The sequence below is a fragment of the Homarus americanus genome, unplaced genomic scaffold (genome assembly GCF_018991925.1).
Source record: "Homarus americanus isolate GMGI-L3 unplaced genomic scaffold, GMGI_Hamer_2.0 scaffold39675, whole genome shotgun sequence".
In the NCBI taxonomy this organism is placed as follows: Eukaryota; Metazoa; Arthropoda; class Malacostraca; order Decapoda; family Nephropidae; genus Homarus; species Homarus americanus.
Window position 1 is genome coordinate 5,972,258 of NW_024736071.1, and position 20,661 is coordinate 5,992,918.

At 37.0% G+C, this 20,661-nt stretch overlaps 1 protein-coding gene across 14 annotated transcripts; it reads right to left on the reverse strand.

Moving 5' to 3' along the window:
- Window positions 1-635: 635 nt before the first annotated feature.
- Window positions 636-20,035, reverse strand: LOC121871773 (metalloendopeptidase OMA1, mitochondrial-like). 14 transcript variants are annotated; one of them, XM_042374227.1, is made up of 10 exons: window positions 19,949-20,035; window positions 19,043-19,108; window positions 17,132-17,315; window positions 15,090-15,253; window positions 14,288-14,427; window positions 11,815-11,988; window positions 8,969-9,076; window positions 8,501-8,704; window positions 4,141-4,329; window positions 636-879 (listed from the first exon to the last, which is right to left on the reverse strand). In XM_042374227.1, exons 3-10 carry the CDS (start codon window positions 17,296-17,298, stop codon window positions 733-735), a joined length of 1,293 nt encoding a protein of 430 aa, XP_042230161.1. In that variant the 5' UTR covers window positions 17,299-17,315; window positions 19,043-19,108; window positions 19,949-20,035; the 3' UTR covers window positions 636-732. The 14 variants fall into 14 exon arrangements, with proteins under 14 accessions (XP_042230161.1, XP_042230164.1, XP_042230162.1 ...); XM_042374230.1 differs by having other exon boundaries at window positions 20,015-20,034; XM_042374228.1 differs by having other exon boundaries at window positions 19,968-20,016.
- Between the last annotated feature and the right edge of the window lie 626 nt (window positions 20,036-20,661).

Consider the following 20,661-nt stretch of genomic DNA (forward strand, 5'->3'; position numbering starts at 1 on the left):
AAAGGAGAAATAGAAAACTATGTAAGACCAGTCTACATGTTAGGAAGCATTGAGAGTCACATAATCCCAATTTGTACTAATGAAACTGGCTTATTGTTATTTAATGTAAATCAGACTGAAAGCTATATACAGTATCAGTACCCAACATTAGGTACTTAAAAACCACACAAACAAACACCGTACATTGTGTGCCTTTTTGTAGATTTGACACTTGACCTTCAATTATGATCTTGACCTTTGATATAGATTTAAATTTAGTCTATAAAATGTCACTACAATAGTAATACTCTCCACAGGGTAAGGTTTGTACATACACCCAGGCAGATGGACATACCCTTGTTTAAAATACCTGTGTAATGTATCCCCTTTTTTTCTGTCAAAACCAAGTGAACAATATTCCATTGGATAATTTATATTTTTCTCAAATTTTACCATCATAACAACTGCAAAATATTTATTCCCAACATACATGTTTAAAAAATAAGTACATAGTAAATACCTGTATCATGTGACATTTTCTAATATTAAATACTGTACAGTATATATATATATATATATATATATATATATATATATATATATATATATATATATATATATATATATATATATATATATATATATATATATATATATATATATATATATATATATATATAAATAAGGCACTGTGGCTATAATTTCTTATTTTTATATGAATGTTTCTATTGTGTAGAAACAGTTTCTACATTTTTATTGGATCTTGGCTGGCTCTCTTGTCCTGATTTTATGATCAGGGCCACTTGATTCTTGAGGTGACTGTTTTGATGATGTATGGATCAAGTTCTTCTGCAGCATCCATATGGAATGTCTAGGGTCGCTTTTTGTCAGCCGTGGACACTAAAAGTAGAATACAAAGTGTAGAATTTTAGTGAAAATGTTATGATAATGGGTATTTATAACACTTTCTTTTGAATCTTAAACTAAAAAAGAAAAAAGTTCAATTATAATACCGTGAATGATAAAGGATTCTGCACAGGCAATGACCAGATGGGAATCAGGTACTGTCCTAGTGTTTTAAGTACTAAATAATACTCTAAGGAGTTGTGTTACAGCTAGTGATGTAGGTATCTTAAGAATTTTTTTCCATGTTTCAGTTTTGTAATTTTGCTCAAGACCTTTCAACACCACCAAAATTTATAAATTTTTCCGGTCTGTAGTCAATTACTGTAGTTAAGCTTAAGTTCAGCTAAGGAGCAAGAACTCACCTTAGGTCAATACTGTAATCTACTACCTGGACCTGGTTCTTAGACAAGGTGACTGACCCAAATCAATCTGGTACTGACTATTCTAACTGCTGGCCTCTAGTGCTTTGGTTGAGTGTGGGGGATAATAATGAGGCCCCATACATGCTGAATATCAGCAAGTATGCTACGTTGATGTTTCGTAAGTATAATGAATACTTCTCATGTTTTAAGGAAATATAAATACCCTGTACAGTATTGGTATAGTTTACATCCGGTTATGATCAATATGCCAGATGTAATAGATATGACTCCAATAAGAAGGAAAGTGTGTATATTTAAATACTGTATATGCCAGTAGAGTTTGAACTTTTATGATAAAATATTTATGCAAAAGGTAGGGGGTCAAACTATATAACTGTACGTACACGTAATAATGTTGAGGGGTTAAAATTCACGCATTTTTGTGGGTGATTTACAGTGAACGATAACTACCCAGTACAGTAGCGATCAAAAGTAATCATCTACTCCACCACCTAATCCCTGCTGTGCCTTGCTGGGTCCTTTCTGCATGGTGAGTCATGTTGGGTGGAGGGGGGGAAAGGCTGTTTTTTTTTGGGGGGGGGGGTATATAAGTTGTTCATCAGAAAGCAGGGAAATCATGAAAGAAGGAAGGGAAGGATGAATGTAACTCTTTTTCACTATACAGTGATATCCCTATTAGCCAGAACAATTGGTGCAGAGGACTTCCGGGGATGAGAGATTTCCGGGTGACCGGACGACTTTCTCAAACCTGGAGAAAATCCTTTTCCCCGGATTTTTTTCCGTTTACTGGGAAATGTTTCGAGTGTCTAAACTAAGCATCTTGCACAGACAGACTCTAGCCCACATCCCCAGAATGTTTCCGGGTGCTAGGGAATGTTTTCTGAGAGTCTAAACTACCCGACTCTGTCAAAGCAATTCTAATCAAGTTAGAAACTCAATTTCTTTACTAGAATAATCCAGAATAGTTTATCCAAAAGTTTGGTTAAAGAAATACATTTAAAACCTAAAAATCTGTATGATATGGTTGTGAATGAAGCTGTGTTACAGCGAAGACTGCTATTTTTCACACCCATGGAGCTGTAGGGGATTAGTGGGTTTCATGTAACTGACACAATGTTAGGTGGAGGTAGGGTGGGGGATTAGTGGTCATGATCTGAAGATGTCTTGAATAAAGACAAAAGCCAAAGTAATTTTGAGGGAGACTGTAGTAAGTACATATAAATATAAATGATCAACATTGCATTCCTTCAACATTACATTACATCATATTTTAAAACATGGAGTGAGAAAGCAAAAAGGTGTGAGTGATTAGAGAGATTGAGTGGAAAGAATTGGTAACATGCATCAATGTTGCCAACGCTCCTGAACAGCTGATCTTTAACTCGCCACCACGCAGTCACACGCACGCAAATTTGTCGTACAATAAGACCCCTCACTGGATGCTTGCTGTCTTAATTCCCATGTTGGGGTGTGTGTAGGTGGTGTCTGAAATGGGGGGGGTTAAGTTAGAGGAGACAAAAAAAAAAGAAGCCATACTGGTGTGTCTGATCGCGAGGCAAAAGTTTCATTTTCATTATATCAAAATGCCACTTACATGTGTACGACCCAGAGAGTGTTAAGTTTCTGCAACACAGATTTGCTTAACGTTATTCTCAAAGAATCTGACCCCACATTGGGGGAGGGCTTATTGTACAGCTTCTTCCACTTCCAACTATAACAGTGTTCTCAATCCACCCTCAACATGTGGTGTTAACCCCGGGAGTATCGACTCTTGGATCAGAAATATTCACAAGTGTGGAAGAGAGGGAAGCCTTGGAGGACTGGAGCCAGTGTGTGAATGGGAGGTGGGGGTAATGCAGGGGTTGTGAAAGGTCAGAGATCAGGGGTGGGGGGCACTAGTGAGGTGAGAGATTTGAGCAGTTACAACACAGGATATATTAAGCAAGGATATAAATATGTAGGAAAAATCACAAATCATGAATGGAATATGTTACCACACATTAGGGTAATATTCCCAGCTTGTGCTACAGATCTGAACCATTGTATGCATATTTACTATCCATAATTTACGAAATAATAGGCCACTGTGATAAAACAATCCCCCTCCCCCAAGTTGCACACACATGCATCGGTCATGTTGTATTTAAGTCCTTCCCTCCTCCTGCTGAAACCTAAGTAACTGTTACTTAATACAGGGGTGACAGGGGGATGGGCTGGGGCCTCTACATATGGTCTCTGTTTACGACAGGGTTACATTTGTGACCCAATGAACTTTGTGACCCACAAAGGGTAAAAATTAGGCCCCAGGATCAATTACCCTTAGTTCCCAACTCATTTGATTGCTGAAATAGATTTGAAGGGAGATGCATTCTTCACCCAAAAATGAGTGTTAATTTTTAATTTAATTTTCACTTCACATGACACACTACTCTTCAAGCACAATTTTAAAACAGTGGCAAGAAAATTCTGGCTCATAATGGTGTAAGTCACAGTTCAGCACAAAACATTCTGGTTATAAAATAAGATTTCAGGATCAATTTATCATTTATGACTGACATTGGATCAGGGAACTCAAGTAAGCTTAAGCTAACTAGTACAAATGGAAGGACAGAGGCAAAACCTAAGGCTTACAATGAATGTGGCATCAACTTGGTTTAATTTTTTTTTCTCTAACAAAATTCACAATATTATAATAATGTAATGAATGATTCAAATTATATCGCCGTGTGAGTATGCACCCTATATATTTCTCTCTCATGTGTGTACCCATAATGAAACATTGTAACAAACATTCAAATATTTCATGTAAATTCATACAGTACAGTAGTTGCGCTGAAAATGCAGAACGCAAAAGTCGGATGTAATAACTTACTTGACAAGCCTCTCGTAGCATAAGAGCTTCAGACATTTGATAATCTAACATTTCTTGTCGGTCAGAGTGTGAAGGATGTGTTGAGAGCCAAGCAGGCTCTTCGCCTACCTCACCACGTGCCTCCCGGAGTTTATCCATCACTGACATCTGACCCCAAAATGCACTGGCCTCTCGTACATCAAAGCAAGCCTGGAGATAACAGTTATTGGGTCATTATTGGCTATAGATGATGTAGTAGACAGCTATCAAACAGGGAGGTACTACCACCTGGGAAGATATTGGAAGCATAACGTGTTATCTAATGGTGGACCCTGCTGCCATATGATCATGCAACCTCAAGTCAACCCTTTTTACAAGTTTGGCTTGCATGATTTGTTTCCAAGGATATACAGGTTATGTACTTCTTTAGCTGTAACCCAGATTACCTCTCATTATCTTCTGAATCCTCAAGGTGGGTTTTATGAATCTGGTGTGAGATATTTTTGAGAATAATCACATATACAGCCTCAGATAATGACCACTAGTGGGTATGTTAAATAACTAATATTTCATGAAAATTATACAAAAACACAGTAAAACCATTGAATTCAGACTCCTTGACTTATATTTTGTCTCGGTAGGAAGTTAGAAACTGCTTACAGTCTGGCGAGTTCCTCAAATTCATACCCAAAGGCAGTTTATGTAAAAAAAAAATCCAGAATACACAAGCATAACCTATATTGCCATTCCAGACAAGCATAACATGTTACCAAGACCTAATGTTGTTTAATGTAATGATCAATTACAACTGCCAGGCATATATGTGATATTCTCTTAGTTACGGCACATACATAACAACATACAGAATCTCGGCCCAACACCTTTATATTTCCTTTACATTATACCTGTATAGCTACTGGGATAGGAGGTGATTGCCACAGTATATTTACAGGTGTTATAAGAGAAAATATTTATTTTATGCTAAGCTTAAATTTAACTAAACATAACATAACCTGACAATCAGTGATGAAGAGGATAAAGTAAACTTAGAACAGTTGCATGCAAAATGCTTGTGTTTAAACTGAAATAGGCCTAACGAGCTAAGTTGTTAGACGTGGTTTTGACAAACTGGCTAAACATGTGACATCATGCTGTTTTGCACAGGTGGTTGGCTACACTTGCCTGTAGATTTATTTGTCAGTCTGACTCTGAAGCTACCTTATGCTAAGACAAATCTTCCGGCCCTTTCTGATATGGTAGAGAAATGCTTAGTGGACATATTCAAACACAAACCAGGAAACTTGGGGGTTGACTGACTCGGGAGTCTGGCTCTGAGTGCCTCATACAGTATGATGATTGTATGAGAATGATGACACACTGAAAGCTTATTTGTAGACTTAATATCATTGCAAGTGTTAGAGAATACTGAAGGAAGATAGGGAAATAAGTAAGAATATTGGTAGTACAGTATACAAGTGCAGTATTTTAGTATTTTTCATCATTACTTGGGGGAGGTTAAAGTAGACTCTTGAGTTGTGGGCTTTTGCTGCACTTTCTTGTTAATCAGGGTAATGTCCATTTTACAATGGATGTTGCCCATTCATTCATTTAATCCTTGTCTAGGTTTAAAAGCAACTTAGTTTGAGGTTGGACAGTGACATGAATTTATGGAAGGAGATATTAACCCCTCCTAATCTAGTCTATTAACCTAGTTGAGTATGAGTTTTTTTTCTTCATAAAAACTGATTATTTTACAATAATTATTTATTAGCCCGGCACCAAATGAACCTAAATACAGTAAATAATATGGGAATTATGGTGAAATTGTATTATGTTGATTTAAAGGGGTTGTTGGTCCTGAGGGAGGGTATTTTCCATTCAGTCCAACCAGCAACCAACCTTGCTGCCCATCTCCCACAGAAATTCACTTCCCACTCTTATTTTTTCTTATTTTACAGTTTTATATTATATTTTATTTATACCTAAGTCACATAAAGCATTGTATTACAGAATTATATACGAGATATTTGAGGATGGGTTCAGTAGAGGGTTTGGTATAGAGTACAGCAAATTCATTTGGAATAGAGAGGTAATACATACTGGACTCTGAGGAGCAGTTCGGTATAAAAGTAGTTGAGTAAATTTTGGTTACTTGAGACTTACTCTAATTAACACCAACCACACATCTCCGTGGTCCTCAGACCCGGGTTTTTATACTGTACTTTATAGACTATGTGTCATAACACAAGTTATCTAAGGTTTGCAGAATCCGTTAAATCAAATATAACCAGTGTTTACAAGTTATACATTGCATCAGCAATATATCCCAATATCATAGTGAATGAATATGTGTGTGCTCTACACAGTATTTATCTTAAATATAAATATAATTACAGTAGGTGTACTTCAAATCAGGGTGACAGATCATATCAGCCTACTCCATCTTGTGAACCAAGAGGAAACAATCTGTCAACAAATAGCGGATTTTTTTTTTTTAGAAGTTAAATGCATAAGCATTAACTACTCCACAATTTGCTAAGGTTGACAGTGTATATGAACATGGTGTACAAATACATAATTTTATTGTTATGTGTGGGGTTGAATAATATTCACCAATCAGAATATGAATACTTGTAACTGATTGATTGATTGGGTAAAATGTCTGGCGTCAGAGCCTGTGGCAATTTGATGCCGAAAATGAAACTTATAATTTAAAACTATGATATAAATAAATTAAAATCCTATTAAGCTTAAATATCAAAATTAAAATATATCAAAATCTGTATTTATTTAAAAATACAAGGGGTTAAGTACCTTTATTGCAAGTAAAAATTTAAAAAGTCCACCATCAGGTACTGAACTTCTTTTGCTGAGCACCTTTGAGATGGAAAAAGATCCATCCCCCTGCTGACACTCTGCCAAAAAACGACTCCTTAAGTACCCATGACCTAGACACTACCAGCAATTGTCTCATAGTCAGTGGTACCAGGTCGTCATCACAATAGAGGCTGTGGTCCTCTGGCCATAAGGAAACTGTGGGTGAGGTGAGTGTCCAACATGTAGACGGGTAAGGGCAGTCTCATAGCGGCGGGCCATCCAAGGATACTCCCATGGATAGATCTTTTTTGTAATCTCTCCTAACTTGTTGGGAACGGATAAATTGTCCCTTTGTTACTGCCAGGACGTCCGGGTGACCGACTTGACTGCAGGAAAGAAATCTCTGTGAGGGAGGGAGCATAAGGAGCATGACGAGAGGCAGCAGACGTGACCACCTTGTTAGCCCTCTCACTACCTCCTGTAGAGACATGGGAAGGAACCCAACAGAAATCCACATTATGGCCCTGCTGACAGAGGACCACTAACTAGCCAGTTAAAAATATCTGAAATGAGAGGGTGGATGGGATTAAAAGATTCCAGAGAAGACAGTACTGCTCTGGAATCACTAAAAATAATAAAACTCCCAGCCTTATGGGTACTGATTTCTTTAAGGGTTAGGCATATAACAGAGAACTTTGCAGTAAAAATAGATGCAAAGGTGGGAAGTTCCCCAATGCAGTTGAAGTCAGGGAAGATGACTCCAAACTCTACACCAGCGTCAGATTTGGAGCCATTTGTATAAACATGCACTGAGCCATTGTGCTGAGTTGCATATTCCTGGAAATACATCCTGGCCATCACTTCATTAACATCAGCCTTGATCCCTGGGAAGTAACGACAGTAGTGCACCTCTGGTAGGTTCCATGGGGCCATGGTCGGCACTTTCACTGGGGTGTCCGAGAGTTGGGGAAGAGATAATATGTTAACCAGCTCCCGGACTCCAAAGCCAAAGGATCAGGGAATGTTTGGATGGGGAGTTAAATCTATGTTCCACGGATTTATCAGATATGGCCTCCCACGTTGGAGATCAAGGTAGATGCTGTACTCGGTACCAGAAGCGGGCCATTAGGGACTGCCGATGCATATCCAGTAGTGGTACTCCAGCATCCACCAGAACACTGGTTACTGGGGAGGATCTAAAGGCTCCTGTAGCCAAACGGATACCAGCGTGATGTACTGTTTCTATGGTCTTTAGCCTGGTTGATGTGGCTGAAGAGTACAGCTCACATCCATACACCAGCTTTGACCTCAAGACAGCATGGTACAGTACAGTCTTAAGAGGGTCCTACGGTCAGCACCCCAGGACGTGTGGGATAAGACCCTCAGAAGAAATATCACGTGGGTTAAAGATGTGAAGATATTAAAGGAGTAATGTAGGTAAATATTTGAGTTCTGTGCATATATTTACAGTATCTTGATTTATTGTAAGAAGGACAATATTTTCTTAGCCTTCTTTTCAAATGAGATACAGTATACAGCTGGAAAACTACATTTGTTTCCTTACCTTGGCAGCTAATCGTAAACCAACACAGTCAGCTTCATTTTCTAAAGATCTTGAGTAGGGCAGCTGAAGAAGAACTTGAACTACTTGATTTAAGAACCAATGTGTGACTACTGCCAGGCCATCACTGGGGATAAATGCCCAGATCACAGCCAATGGCATAAGTATCAGGACATCTAAAAGGTATCCATGGCTGAGTTGTTCAGCCTGTTAAGATAAAAGGGGCAAAAAGTAGTTACCAGTCTTGTCAATACTAGATGAGGATAATGCTGAAAAAAAAAATCACGATGTGATTTACAAAAATCCTTGACTGTACAAGTAATGCATGACTATTTACTACTTTACAAATATATTGGGAATCATCCTCACTTCTTTTGTTAATAATCATGTATCATCTACATAATAAATTTTCATACACCTTAGGTCAAGGTAACAATTTCCCTATTGTCAAAACCGTAATACTGTACTTACAGAATGTTCAAGGATAGCATGACTCATTTCATGTGCCAGAACAAAAGCCACTTGATCTTCATTCTCAAGAAGATCCATCATTCCTCGAAACATTACAATGTCTCCACTCTAGACAAAGAATCGGTAAAGGGGTTAATTTAAGATACTAGCATGGTGTAATTATTGATGCAAGCTATTAAGTGGGTCATGTGACTCCACATACACACCCACATTCAACATAAGTTCATCCATAATTCCACCTTTTATTAATGATACAACCTGATGATTAGTGCTCAAGTAACATGTCCAAATGATTTTATGCTACCAAAGGAAACACAACATCAGGAGTAAAACCGTTTCTCTGGTCCTGTGTTTCCTTTGCTATCATACTGTTTAGCCTTTTGTCCAAATGAATTTTGTGTTAACTCTAGCATACAAATGACTTTTTCCTCTCCTAGGTAGAGAAAAGTTAAATGTAGTAGAAAATAGTGATAGCTTGGTTCTGTGAAGGATTATTTCACACATCTACACGAACTGTGGGATTTGTATTACCGGTAATGTATGTGAGATGAAAGTGTGATGAGTGCATACTTTATTTTATTCCTATTTGGATGCTCTATAACACGTGATGGAATTAATGTACAGTATATTAGCTTGTGAAATGCCAGAATGTATCATAGCCATTACAGAAAAAAATTGTGATGTAAAGTATCATTATTTTCAAAGTGCTCTCTTGCTTCCTTCTCCCCCTTATAATCAACACAGCTGCATTGATCAATACCTAAATATCAATATCCGTCAAGGTGCAGAAGCTCGAGTTATAGAAATTAACATTAAAGAAATTTAAAAAGACAGAAAGAAAAATTCATATTAACGGAAAATTTCCATGAAATCTGCGGAGTTGCACTACCAGGTAACTGTAAACATAGTGACAGTTTATCATAAGTGTTAGAGCCATCTTGCCTAACAGGGATGGTACAGAAAGGCTGACACAGCATAATTACCTTAAGTGCTACTCTCAATAGTTACTCGTTAGCATAAATTTTATCACAGTTTCATGTCTATGACATTTGATTTACCGTAATAGTGGAGACATTCTCCATACAGTGGCTGGGTTGACGTGATTGGGTTAGATTGTTGGGTGTTACTGTGTTAGTACCACAGGAACCAAATGTTACCAAGGAGTGATGAATATTAACTCTGGTGCCTTAGATACTCTGTGGTGCAATGTATAGTACTTTATACTCAAAATATTGGGGTGCTACAGCAGGGACCCTCCCTTCCCACATCCATGTACTGGGTGGAGTGAGCCAGCGGCACCCGACCACAACAATAACAAACACCAGACTGACCAAGTGCAGCGAGTGTTACCTAAATATGCCAAGATTTTCCCAGATAATTTTATATAACTCATTTCCCCAAGTTATTTTATAATAAATTCCCAGACCATATACAGTACTGTACATGCCAAAATTATACAAAATTCCGAGATATCGCATGCCGAGTTATCAAGGGTTTACCTGCATAATTTTATTCAATTTTTGTTTACTCTGTTACATGCAGACTCAATCATTCACACAGAATGTGCTTAAAAGTAATCTCTCTCTCAAAGTTGGAAAAAATCCCCCATATCAGGAATTTTCCAGGTACCAGATTTTTTTTTAGAATTAACTGAAAATGTGCCCCTCGAAAAATTTTTGCCACCTCTGGAATTTTCCAAAAAATTCTGTGCCCCCCCCCCCCTTTTTTTTAACCACTTATCACCTTACTAGCCATTTGGGCTGTCTATCCAGTGTTAGTACAGGAGGAAACCAGAGACTGGGAAACCTGTGGTGTTTGGTAGTGAAGGTCACACTGTATAACACCCTTCTCACGTGTGTCCGGGCCGAGGCTTAATCTGCGGTATTTAGCTTGCAGATTGTGGGAGGGGAAGGGAGGGGGTGCGACATCGGAGATTTCAGCCTCTCCCTACCAGGCCAAGCTGTGAGCTGAGTTATTGTTATATTTTAACTCCTAATTTTGGGTAGATATATGTATTTTTATTAATTTTTTTTTTAAACTGTTTCATTTACACACAACTGTTCATACAGTGTGTGTAAAAAAAAAAGTAAAAAATGATTATCATAAGATAAAAAAAATGAATAAACATTTCTTACGTGCACGATAGTTAGTCCACAGAATGTGGGAGGAGGATGGAGCAGTGTTGAGGATCTCGGCCGCTCCAGCCTCTCATGTCCCGCGTGTAGTGAAATTATTGTCAACTGGCAATGAAGTATTTTTTCTTTGATTTTATTTATGAGTATAATTGATATTTACTCCTCACATTTACTGGTACTGATCCCTAATGGCTTCGGATAATGAGGAGTATACAGTACAGTACTGTATATAAAAACATATACAGTATGGTGAAAATTGTCAGCTTAATTACATTAATTTTTATGGGGGAAGTTGCCCAGATATTCACAAATTTGTTATTCACAATGACTTTTAGGAACGCATATAGTACTCTGCGATAACCGGAGTATTCCTATACTGTTCTCTGAATCTCCTTCAGTCATAAGCAATTCATTTCATCAAGGTTCTTTTGTACATAATTCTACAATAGTATCCTTCATTATAAAGCTAAACTAGGCTTATATTTTTATTGAAATACAAACAATATAAACAAAATCTCACCAAAGGGAAATTAGGTTAGTGAATAAAAACAGTGTTAAAGTGAGAAGTTAGACTCATTAATAAGACCTTTGGAATATTTTCAAGGGATACAGTACTGTTATCAAATAAGTTTCAGTGCATAAATATTTTCTAACCCCTGATGTGGAATCTACAGTAATGGCTGAATGATAATTTAAAGTAAAATGACCTACAGGTAAGACAAAGCAGTTGACCATGGGATGATCAATGACAGTAACTGTCCATTCTTTGGTGTACAGTTGTGGGATGGTGTTGTTGGCCTGCAGTATCCTGTTACCAACCCTTCTCACTCTGTCAACCATGGAGTGATTTTCTGGTAACAAGAGATGTCCATATTCTGCTAATTCCTGTCAAAAGTGTAAATAACATAATTTTGGGGTTTCTCTTACTCGAATATAGAAGAATAAATTACAGTATAGTGTAACATTTTGGGAGCCATAACTAATGCACACCAAAGTTTTAACATGGTAAACAACTAGTAAAGAAGACATCTTCTATCTTGTGTAAAGTTCAAGAAGAAGTACAGTACAGTACAGTACAGTATATATTTAAAAAATGAAACTTTAAAGCTAACTTATGTGAGGGAATTACGGGTCTCTGTATTCAACTGCACTACTGTACACTGTAATGTGGATATATATCATGACTTACAATATGGTTGTACAGACATTCTTGACAACCATTCTGTAAAACAAATACAGTAATTGTAAATTAAATCATAATTGTCCATTGATTACCATTATAAATCAGGATATATGCTAAAAGAAACAACAACTTTACAACACAACTTAAATATTTGCATGCATAAAAAGTGAAAATATAACAGACTTATATACAGACAACATTTGAAGAAAAATTGCACTGTACGGTAGTTGCCACAGTCAAATGAGAGATACGTAGTCCTATAACTTATTGATGGCTGCTGTGTTTACACCAGCCTCAACACCTCCAACTTAACATATAAAGTGATGGCTTTGTGAGGTCTCTTATCACTAGGGATATTACTGTTGCTTGTTTCACTTGCTGGTAATTTTCCTGGAGAGTTTTATCAAAGAATGGAGCTTGATTCAAAAGATTCCACTGGCCTATCATCAATTTTGTTAAGAGTTACAATAAATCACTTCAGCAGAAATCAGGCACCAAACTTTAACCCTTAAACCCCACGTTAGGGTGCCGCTGGCCGTATCCCCCACGCGGGGTAAATCGAGAAAAAGCAACTTTTCCAAAAATAATTGTTAACCTTTTTAACCCTTAAGCCCCGGGTTAGGGTGCTGCTGGCAGTACCCCCCCCGTGGGGTTAAATTGCGAAAAAAATTCAACTTTTCCAAAAAAAATAATAATAATAATAAAAAAAGTAAATAAATAAATAAATACTGTACCTTGTAATAAGAAAAATTGCCGGAAAAAAAAGGCGGACGTTCTGAAACGTCACCCGGGCCGCGCTAATCGGACGTTCTGGAATGTCATCTGGGGCCTAAGGGTTAAACAATAAAAAATAAGTAAGAAAAACTATATATTGACCCTTTAGAAACTTCCGTGGCAGCGCTGAGGGAGGAAGATAAAGGGGACAGCGTGTTGTGATGGTGAGCGTTCGTTGTCACCTACGCCCTTAGCAGCTAATTTTAGCTTCCCTTTGTGTCCAAGATGGCCAGTAATTTAATGCATATATTTACTGATCATAATAGTTATTTGCTATAAATAATTAATTTAGAATACTTTATTTGCATTATTTTTCATAAAAAAAGTGCTCGGCAACACACACGTAGTCTGTCGCCAGGCTGTCTGGCTGTCTTTGTGTTTGGTAGAGCAAGTAATGCATAAAATAATAATAATTCCACAAATAAATTACATTTACTGTATAACATAATCATAGCATTATTTTACAGTAATACTACACTACTTTTAGCAATAGTATTACTTTGATACAACATGATAAAATGGACAAACAATGAAAATTAAACAAACAAAAGTAGGTAATTATGCTCAGGAAGCTTCCCTGTGGCCGAGGTGTGGCGTGACAGGCAAATAGTCACACTGGACCTGATAACCCACGCTGGGCATTTAAACAGTGGCGGGAAAAGGGGCGCGTTCTGGAATGTCACCCGGGGCGCGCTAGTCAGGCGTTCTGGAATGTCACCCGGGGCGTAAGGGTTAAGATTGTGGTGTGGAAAAAAACTTGATTATATACTGTACAGTCTACAGTACTGGTAGATGATCACCATCTTAATGGGACAAATGGCACATATTATCTATTTACAACTGTTGCCGTTTAAAGGTTAATGACCCAGGACAACAGCTGGTGAGTTGTGTGATAGAGGAGCTGAGACAAACACCCACTACCTTAAACCTGTTTCCCCCTTCTGGAAAAAAAAGAAGTGATCTGAACCCCATCAAAGGAAACTCAAAGTACTGGAATATATATAAGAAAAGCCTCCTAACAGCATCAGAAGATCTCTTATATAACTCAAAGATGACAAACTGGGAAACAAATTTACAAAATTAACTGCTCACTAAAATAAAAGTTCTAAGAAAAGCAATCCGGTGAAGGAGTTTATAGCGGAAAACTTCTGAATGAGGCTTAAGCCATGCACTACGCTTGTTCATTACACTAATTGAAAAATACCCTTAAAAAAAATATATCATTACCACTTGATAACAGCTTTGTGCAATCTTGAAAAGTTGATCTGGTGTGAAAACCATAAACCTCCGACGTCTCGTAAAAGGAGTGGTGGTTACATGGCTCTCATAGTATGTATACCCTGCAAGGCCCAACATAGTTGAACCACCTTTATGGAATAAGGATAAAATTTAGTGCAAAATTTTATTAGTCATAATAATAATACAATTTACAGTACTGTACGTACAGTTGACAAAATTAAAATAAGGGGGCCCAAGAATTGGAGTGAGGAGCCCTTGTCATAAATAACCCTGGAGTAGTTCTGTCATTCAAGTACTAGAGTAATGCATTCATAGAACTGGGTGTGCACCTGTAAATAAACTTAGCTTATATATCAAAAAGTATCTCCAGTTGTTCTTACATTACAGGAAGCCTGCTCAAAACTTCTACTCTTAGGCATTATGTGATTTTATAAAACGATATTAGATTTTATTACTCAACATTAATATTCATTCACAAATTAGTTTTAGTCATTAGTTAATACTGTATAACATGGTTATCAGTCTTCTTAGCACACTGCTCTGACTAGTTCACACTCCATGTCCTCTTCCTGAACTTTTTCATAAAAAATCACTCAAACTTTTATTGTGAATTTAGAAGACCTACATATACTGCCCAGTTTCCAGTCTTAAAGTCCACATTACCAAGGTTTGTCTGTATTAACATTTTACTCAACCCTTTGTAATTAAAATAAATAATTTTTAAGATATTTAAAAAAGTAAAGGTTCAAATCTGTAAATTTAATACTAAATTTTGATTGAAATCATTTACCTAAGTAGCGAAATTTGTTGCGAATAAAATGTTGTATAAAGATATCTTTCTTCTTCTTTGGTAACGACTGCCACCATTTTCTAAAGCCACGGCCAACCAACACTGCAACCATTTTGCTCAAAGGTCGAAGAACTGCTACTATTATGGGGTTCAAATAGCGAGGTCTGAAAAGGAATTGTACAGTATGTTAGTTACAGCAGAGTTGATAATAAAAAATTCATTTATCTTAACACTCTTGTGCACGAAATAAGTTTCTAAGTTTCCGTGACCACAGCAAAAGTCATATGGGACCACTCCTGTGCTGTCTCGGGGACCAGATGGGGTGACAGTACTCCAGGCGGGGAAGCACCTCACTCTTAAAGATTGTTACGAGGGCCGGACCGTCTAGATATCTGAACGACCTTCTTTTAAGACCTACTAGTTTAGATGCTTGGTTCACCTTCTCACAATGGCCTGAGAACTTCAGTTCATTGTCAACATACACACCCAGGTCCTTTTGCATTCAGTCTCTATTAAAGCAGTTTGTTTATCCTGTTGGGACATGTGATACATCTCCTTACTGTTGGTATGTCCCAGGTGCAGCCTCTTACACTTATGACATTGAATCTTAGCAGCCATTTCTTCGACTACTCTTAAAGTTCACAGAGATCCTTCTGCAGCTCTTCAGTCTGTTTGGTTCTTAATTTCCCTGAATGACTTGGCATCATCTGCAAACATTTGCATGCAGGAGTGTATAGCTTCCAGCATGTCATTTATTAAACACAAACAACAATGGACCTAATACACTGCCCTGTGGTACCCATCTTGTCTTGGGTACACAGGACGATTTTGTACCATTAATCGCCACACACTGCTTGCAATAATGCAGAAAGTTTTCGATCCACGCTAGGACACTATCCCCGAATCCCGTACCCTTCCAGTTTAATTCTCAGCCTTTCACGGGGTACGCTGTCGAAAGCCTTGGCAAAATCTAGGTATTGTATGTCGATATTGCCACCCTGTTTCAGAATTTGGGTCCAAACAGCCAGTACTTTGAGTAATTGTGTTAAGCAGGAGTGTCCCGGCATAAAACCATGTTGGCAGTCCTTTACAAGGTTGTTTTTTTTAGAGATGTTCCATCATGGCATCTCTTATAATGCTCTCAAGTAACTTTACATATACTATGCTGGTCAGACTCACTGGTCTATAATTATTCATGGAATGACGATTGCCCTTCTTGAATATAGGACTCGCATAGCCATTATCCAATCCTTGGGGACCTTTTGCTCTTCCAGGCATTTACAGAACTGGATCTTCAGGGGCTCAGCAAGCTTGTTGCACAACTCTCTTAGCATTAGTGTACATGACTTTCAAGCCGGAATTTGTCCTCGGTAATGTCTCAGATCTTGGTAGTGACTCCGGCCTCCCTCTATTCTCAGCAGCTGCCTCATTTACTAAATACATTGTATTTTGTGGGGTGTGGCCAGAGATGTCATTGTTTACATGGTGCTGACCTTCCTCCTGGGTGGGAGGTATAGCAGGTGGAGGGTGTCCCACTGTCCCCTGGTTCTGTACTGGTGCTCTTGCCTCCACTATCTTCCCCTTGTATATAACCCATGCACGTCTGTCCCTGTTCCTCATCAAATCCCCCTCTTCTGCTTCAAGCATCACAGGAGTTTTTTGTGCTGTTCCCTCTGCATTACCATGTGATCTAGGTTTGTGAATATATACCCCAAAATGCATCGCTCCTTGCCATGTTTTTGCTTGCTGAATACAATACCTACCTACAATGTCATTGGAGGGAGAGGGACTGAGAGAGGAAGTAAAGTTAGGCACCACATTTTATTCTAAGGTGAAAATACAAATTAAGTATTTTTTTATTTTTATTAAAGTTGTTGGACAAGCATTGGATACTCAAAGGTACTGTAATCCCATTGAAAAATATAAAGTATGCAAAGCAGTTTGGGATATTTTTTATTTTATTTATTTATTTTTTGGGGTGGTAAAAATCATGTTTAATATGATATACAATACAAAAGTTAAAATTGAATTTTTTTTTTTACCTTGATGTGTGTATTCTTCTGACAGGTTGTAGTGTTCCCATCAATCCTTGCACAGGAGAAGGCCATTTTCTCCTGCCAGCACCAACTACAGATTCACTACAAGGAATGATCTGACTTTTAAAACTTAAGCTGTTTCTCCAGAGTGTTGTTATTCTAAATGACAGCATTTTCCCCTGTTAATGACCTGAAATGGAAATTACAAAAGAATATAATACCACCAGACTATGCTTAAAACTACACTTTAAAATAAGTACTGTAGTATTAAAGGCTGGTAATGTGCTCTGGGGTAATAGCCGGACTGAACATCCTTTATTTTTTATTTTTTTATTTTTTTATTATTTGGTACCTAAATGGACAGATTTGTTTGTACCGTCTCTTTGAAAGTTTATAAATAGAGGAACACCTGTACAGTATTTTGCTTTCAGGTGTTATGTTCATTAATAGTTTACAATTATTGTGTACACCCAAAATTTATTTGAAAACTTTGTGATATTTTAAGATTTTTTGTCAAATACATTTTTCATTGGAATTTATTTCAGCTTTTACAATGTGAGTTTATGGGAAAATGTGAGTCATTATATAAAAAATTAAATTACTAAAAGTTTTTCAGGAACAGGACCCCTTCATTAATCTGGGAATGCTTGTACTGTACTGTACTGTACAAATAAATTACTTTTTAAAGTTATTAATAAATTAATCTGAATTATTAATAACAATGGATAACAATAATATAATAACTGAGCAATAAAATTAAAATAATACATACCAAAATACGAATGCAGAACATAAATAATAGTAAGCATAGTGGCAGGATTGTCCAGGTACTGTCCAGTACTGTACTGGTTATGGCTGGAGACGATCTTCACTTCCTCACTATATTTTAATTCACTGGTTTTATGTATTGTAATACAGTACAGTACAGAATAATTATCTTACATATTATGTATAAAGGCTAACAGTTTTTGTTCTATAAACCAACAAATATTGTATGGTATTTATTTGGACAACAATTTTGTTTTGCTGAGAGTAACAAGGACCAAGAGCTTAATACTTACTCATCAGCAACTATGGGTGGATTAAACAAGCTGTTGGCTTCCTTTCCCAGTCAAAGTGGTAAATTAAATAATAAAAAAAAAAGTTGAAGCATTTTGTATTACAAGCACATGAAAACAATCCTATTAAGTGGTTAATTTATTACTGACAGAGCAAGCAGCAACTTGCTCAAGGATATTTCTCTATAGAAGATCAAAGGTTTCTTATCTTGTGAGAGAGCCAAAAAGTGTGTGAGGAAAATGTTTCTCATAATATAATTTTTAAGAATTTTTACATCCTGAACACTAATCTACAGCTGAAGACTCGTAGCTGCGATAACACTTCTCCTATGTTTACATCTGGGGTGTTTCATTGGTTACGTTTATAGGCAATTTTTTTTTTTTTTTTATTTTTTTTTTAGTAAATGCTAACCATTATTTTAAGTTATGTTAGGTAAGTTCATTTTATGAACAAATATTCCCAGAAATTGGTGAATAATTCCACCAGGCAACTGCTAGTGTATACCCACCACCCTAATTAGGTGAGAAAAGAAAGATTATTGACACCCTAACCTAAAATAAAAGTTATCTATAAATTGAAATCATGTCTTTGCAATAACCCAACAAAACATCCTGAAGTACTGGATGTAGACTGAGGAGTCTGAGATCGTGGGCATAAATTAGTTTCAGGATAGAACAAAATCATAAATTATGAATATAATTTTACTCCTTGTAAATTTTTTGGCCTTTTCATCAGGTATGAAAATTTTTATCTCCAAAAGTTGATGGTTCAGGTGGCAAATTATCATCCAGTGTTGACCAGGGATATGAGGGAGAGAGATGCCGGAAAGGAGAATAAAAGTTGTCTGTGAGAACTAACCAAAGAAGTGTAGCAGTAATGGGTGTGTAGCTTATCTCATGCTATGTCCTGGGTTCAAGCCTCAGCCTGAAACATGTGAGAAGGATGTTATTCACTTAGAAAACATCAGGGTTTTCCAGTTACTAAAGTTTCCTCATGTTCTAACACTGGACAAGAAAAGTCATAAAGGTTAAGATTCGTTTTTTGTAGACTATAGAAACTGCAAACTAAAACAGGTTTGGGAAATATTTAGAAGTTGTCAACACCTAACTACATATTGAGTCTTAGATACGGAGAAAGAAAAAACTAAATTTATTTTGTAGCGTTTCTGCAGGAATTTTATAAATTTATATTTGTTGAGTATTTTAACGAATATAATTACCATCAATATTACTTGTTCAAAGTGGGCAAAGCTTTAAAGTAGATGTAAAATCTTGTTGGAGGTAGACGGGGGCGATAAATAAAAAAAAAACCAGGCAATTTCCGACGGAAATTAAGGCCAGAACCAATCAAAACACTAGAACAACATAGTTTTGACATCCTACCAGTTGTATGAACTCTAATTTTACCCAAATGATTGTATCTGTGACGTATTTTGTTAATTGGTTCTCAAATAACATATAAAATACTGTGTATATGCTATAACCACAAGGAAAGAAGAAAATACAAAGTTCCCAAGCGCTTTCGTGTAATTCACATCTTCAGGGGTGAGTACAGACTAGAGAGAGAAATACAAATCAAGGTGTATATATACAGAGGAGGGTGAGACCAGGTCCACATTGTGGACCTGGTCTCACCCTCCTCTGTATATATACACCTTGATTTGTATTTCTCTCTCTAGTCTGTACTCACCCCTGAAGATGTGAATTACACGAAAGCGCTTGGGAACTTTGTATTTTCTTCTTTCCTTGTGGTTATAGCATATACCTAGATCACGCGCACCTACAGTGATTTACTTGCACAAAATACTGTAAACCCCGGTAAGAGCCCTACCAGACCTCGGTCACTAGAAAAACGTAAACATTTTGTGTAGTGCCAGTCGACCTGAATGTGGATTATACATTCTTTTACGAAATTTGGATTCACTTTTTTCTTTTTTTCTTTTAAGGATTTGTAGAAAGATTACATACGCGGACCTTAAGCTATGTATTCACCTTAGGTTAGTAGTACTAACCTATGAACCAAATCCAACTAAAATGCCAATAATAGTAATCACATAGTCTATGAATGATTATTCTTAAAATTTGTCCTCATTAAATTGCATGCTACTTATAAGATATAAAAGAACTATATGAGCTCGTCAAATGTTGGAGACATACTCGATGTGTTTAGTTACAAGATGTGTACCGCCAGATTTAAGTTCTAAAGTGACTCGGTTTTCGAGAAAAGATAATGAAAATAAACAAAATTATAAATATAAGGGTTAAATTGCAGTTTCACTACTAATTGGATTTTCACCAGGTATCTATGCTTTCCACGAGGTATTTGGTGCGATTCTTTCTAATTTGACCTTCATTTTCGTCGGAAATTAGTCGTTTTTTTTTCTTCCCCTCCAACAATCTTGGGGTAATTCTGATTTTTGGGGTTGGGGAGAGCAAAAGCGGAAGCTAATAGGAACCTAACCTAACTAACGAGTACGG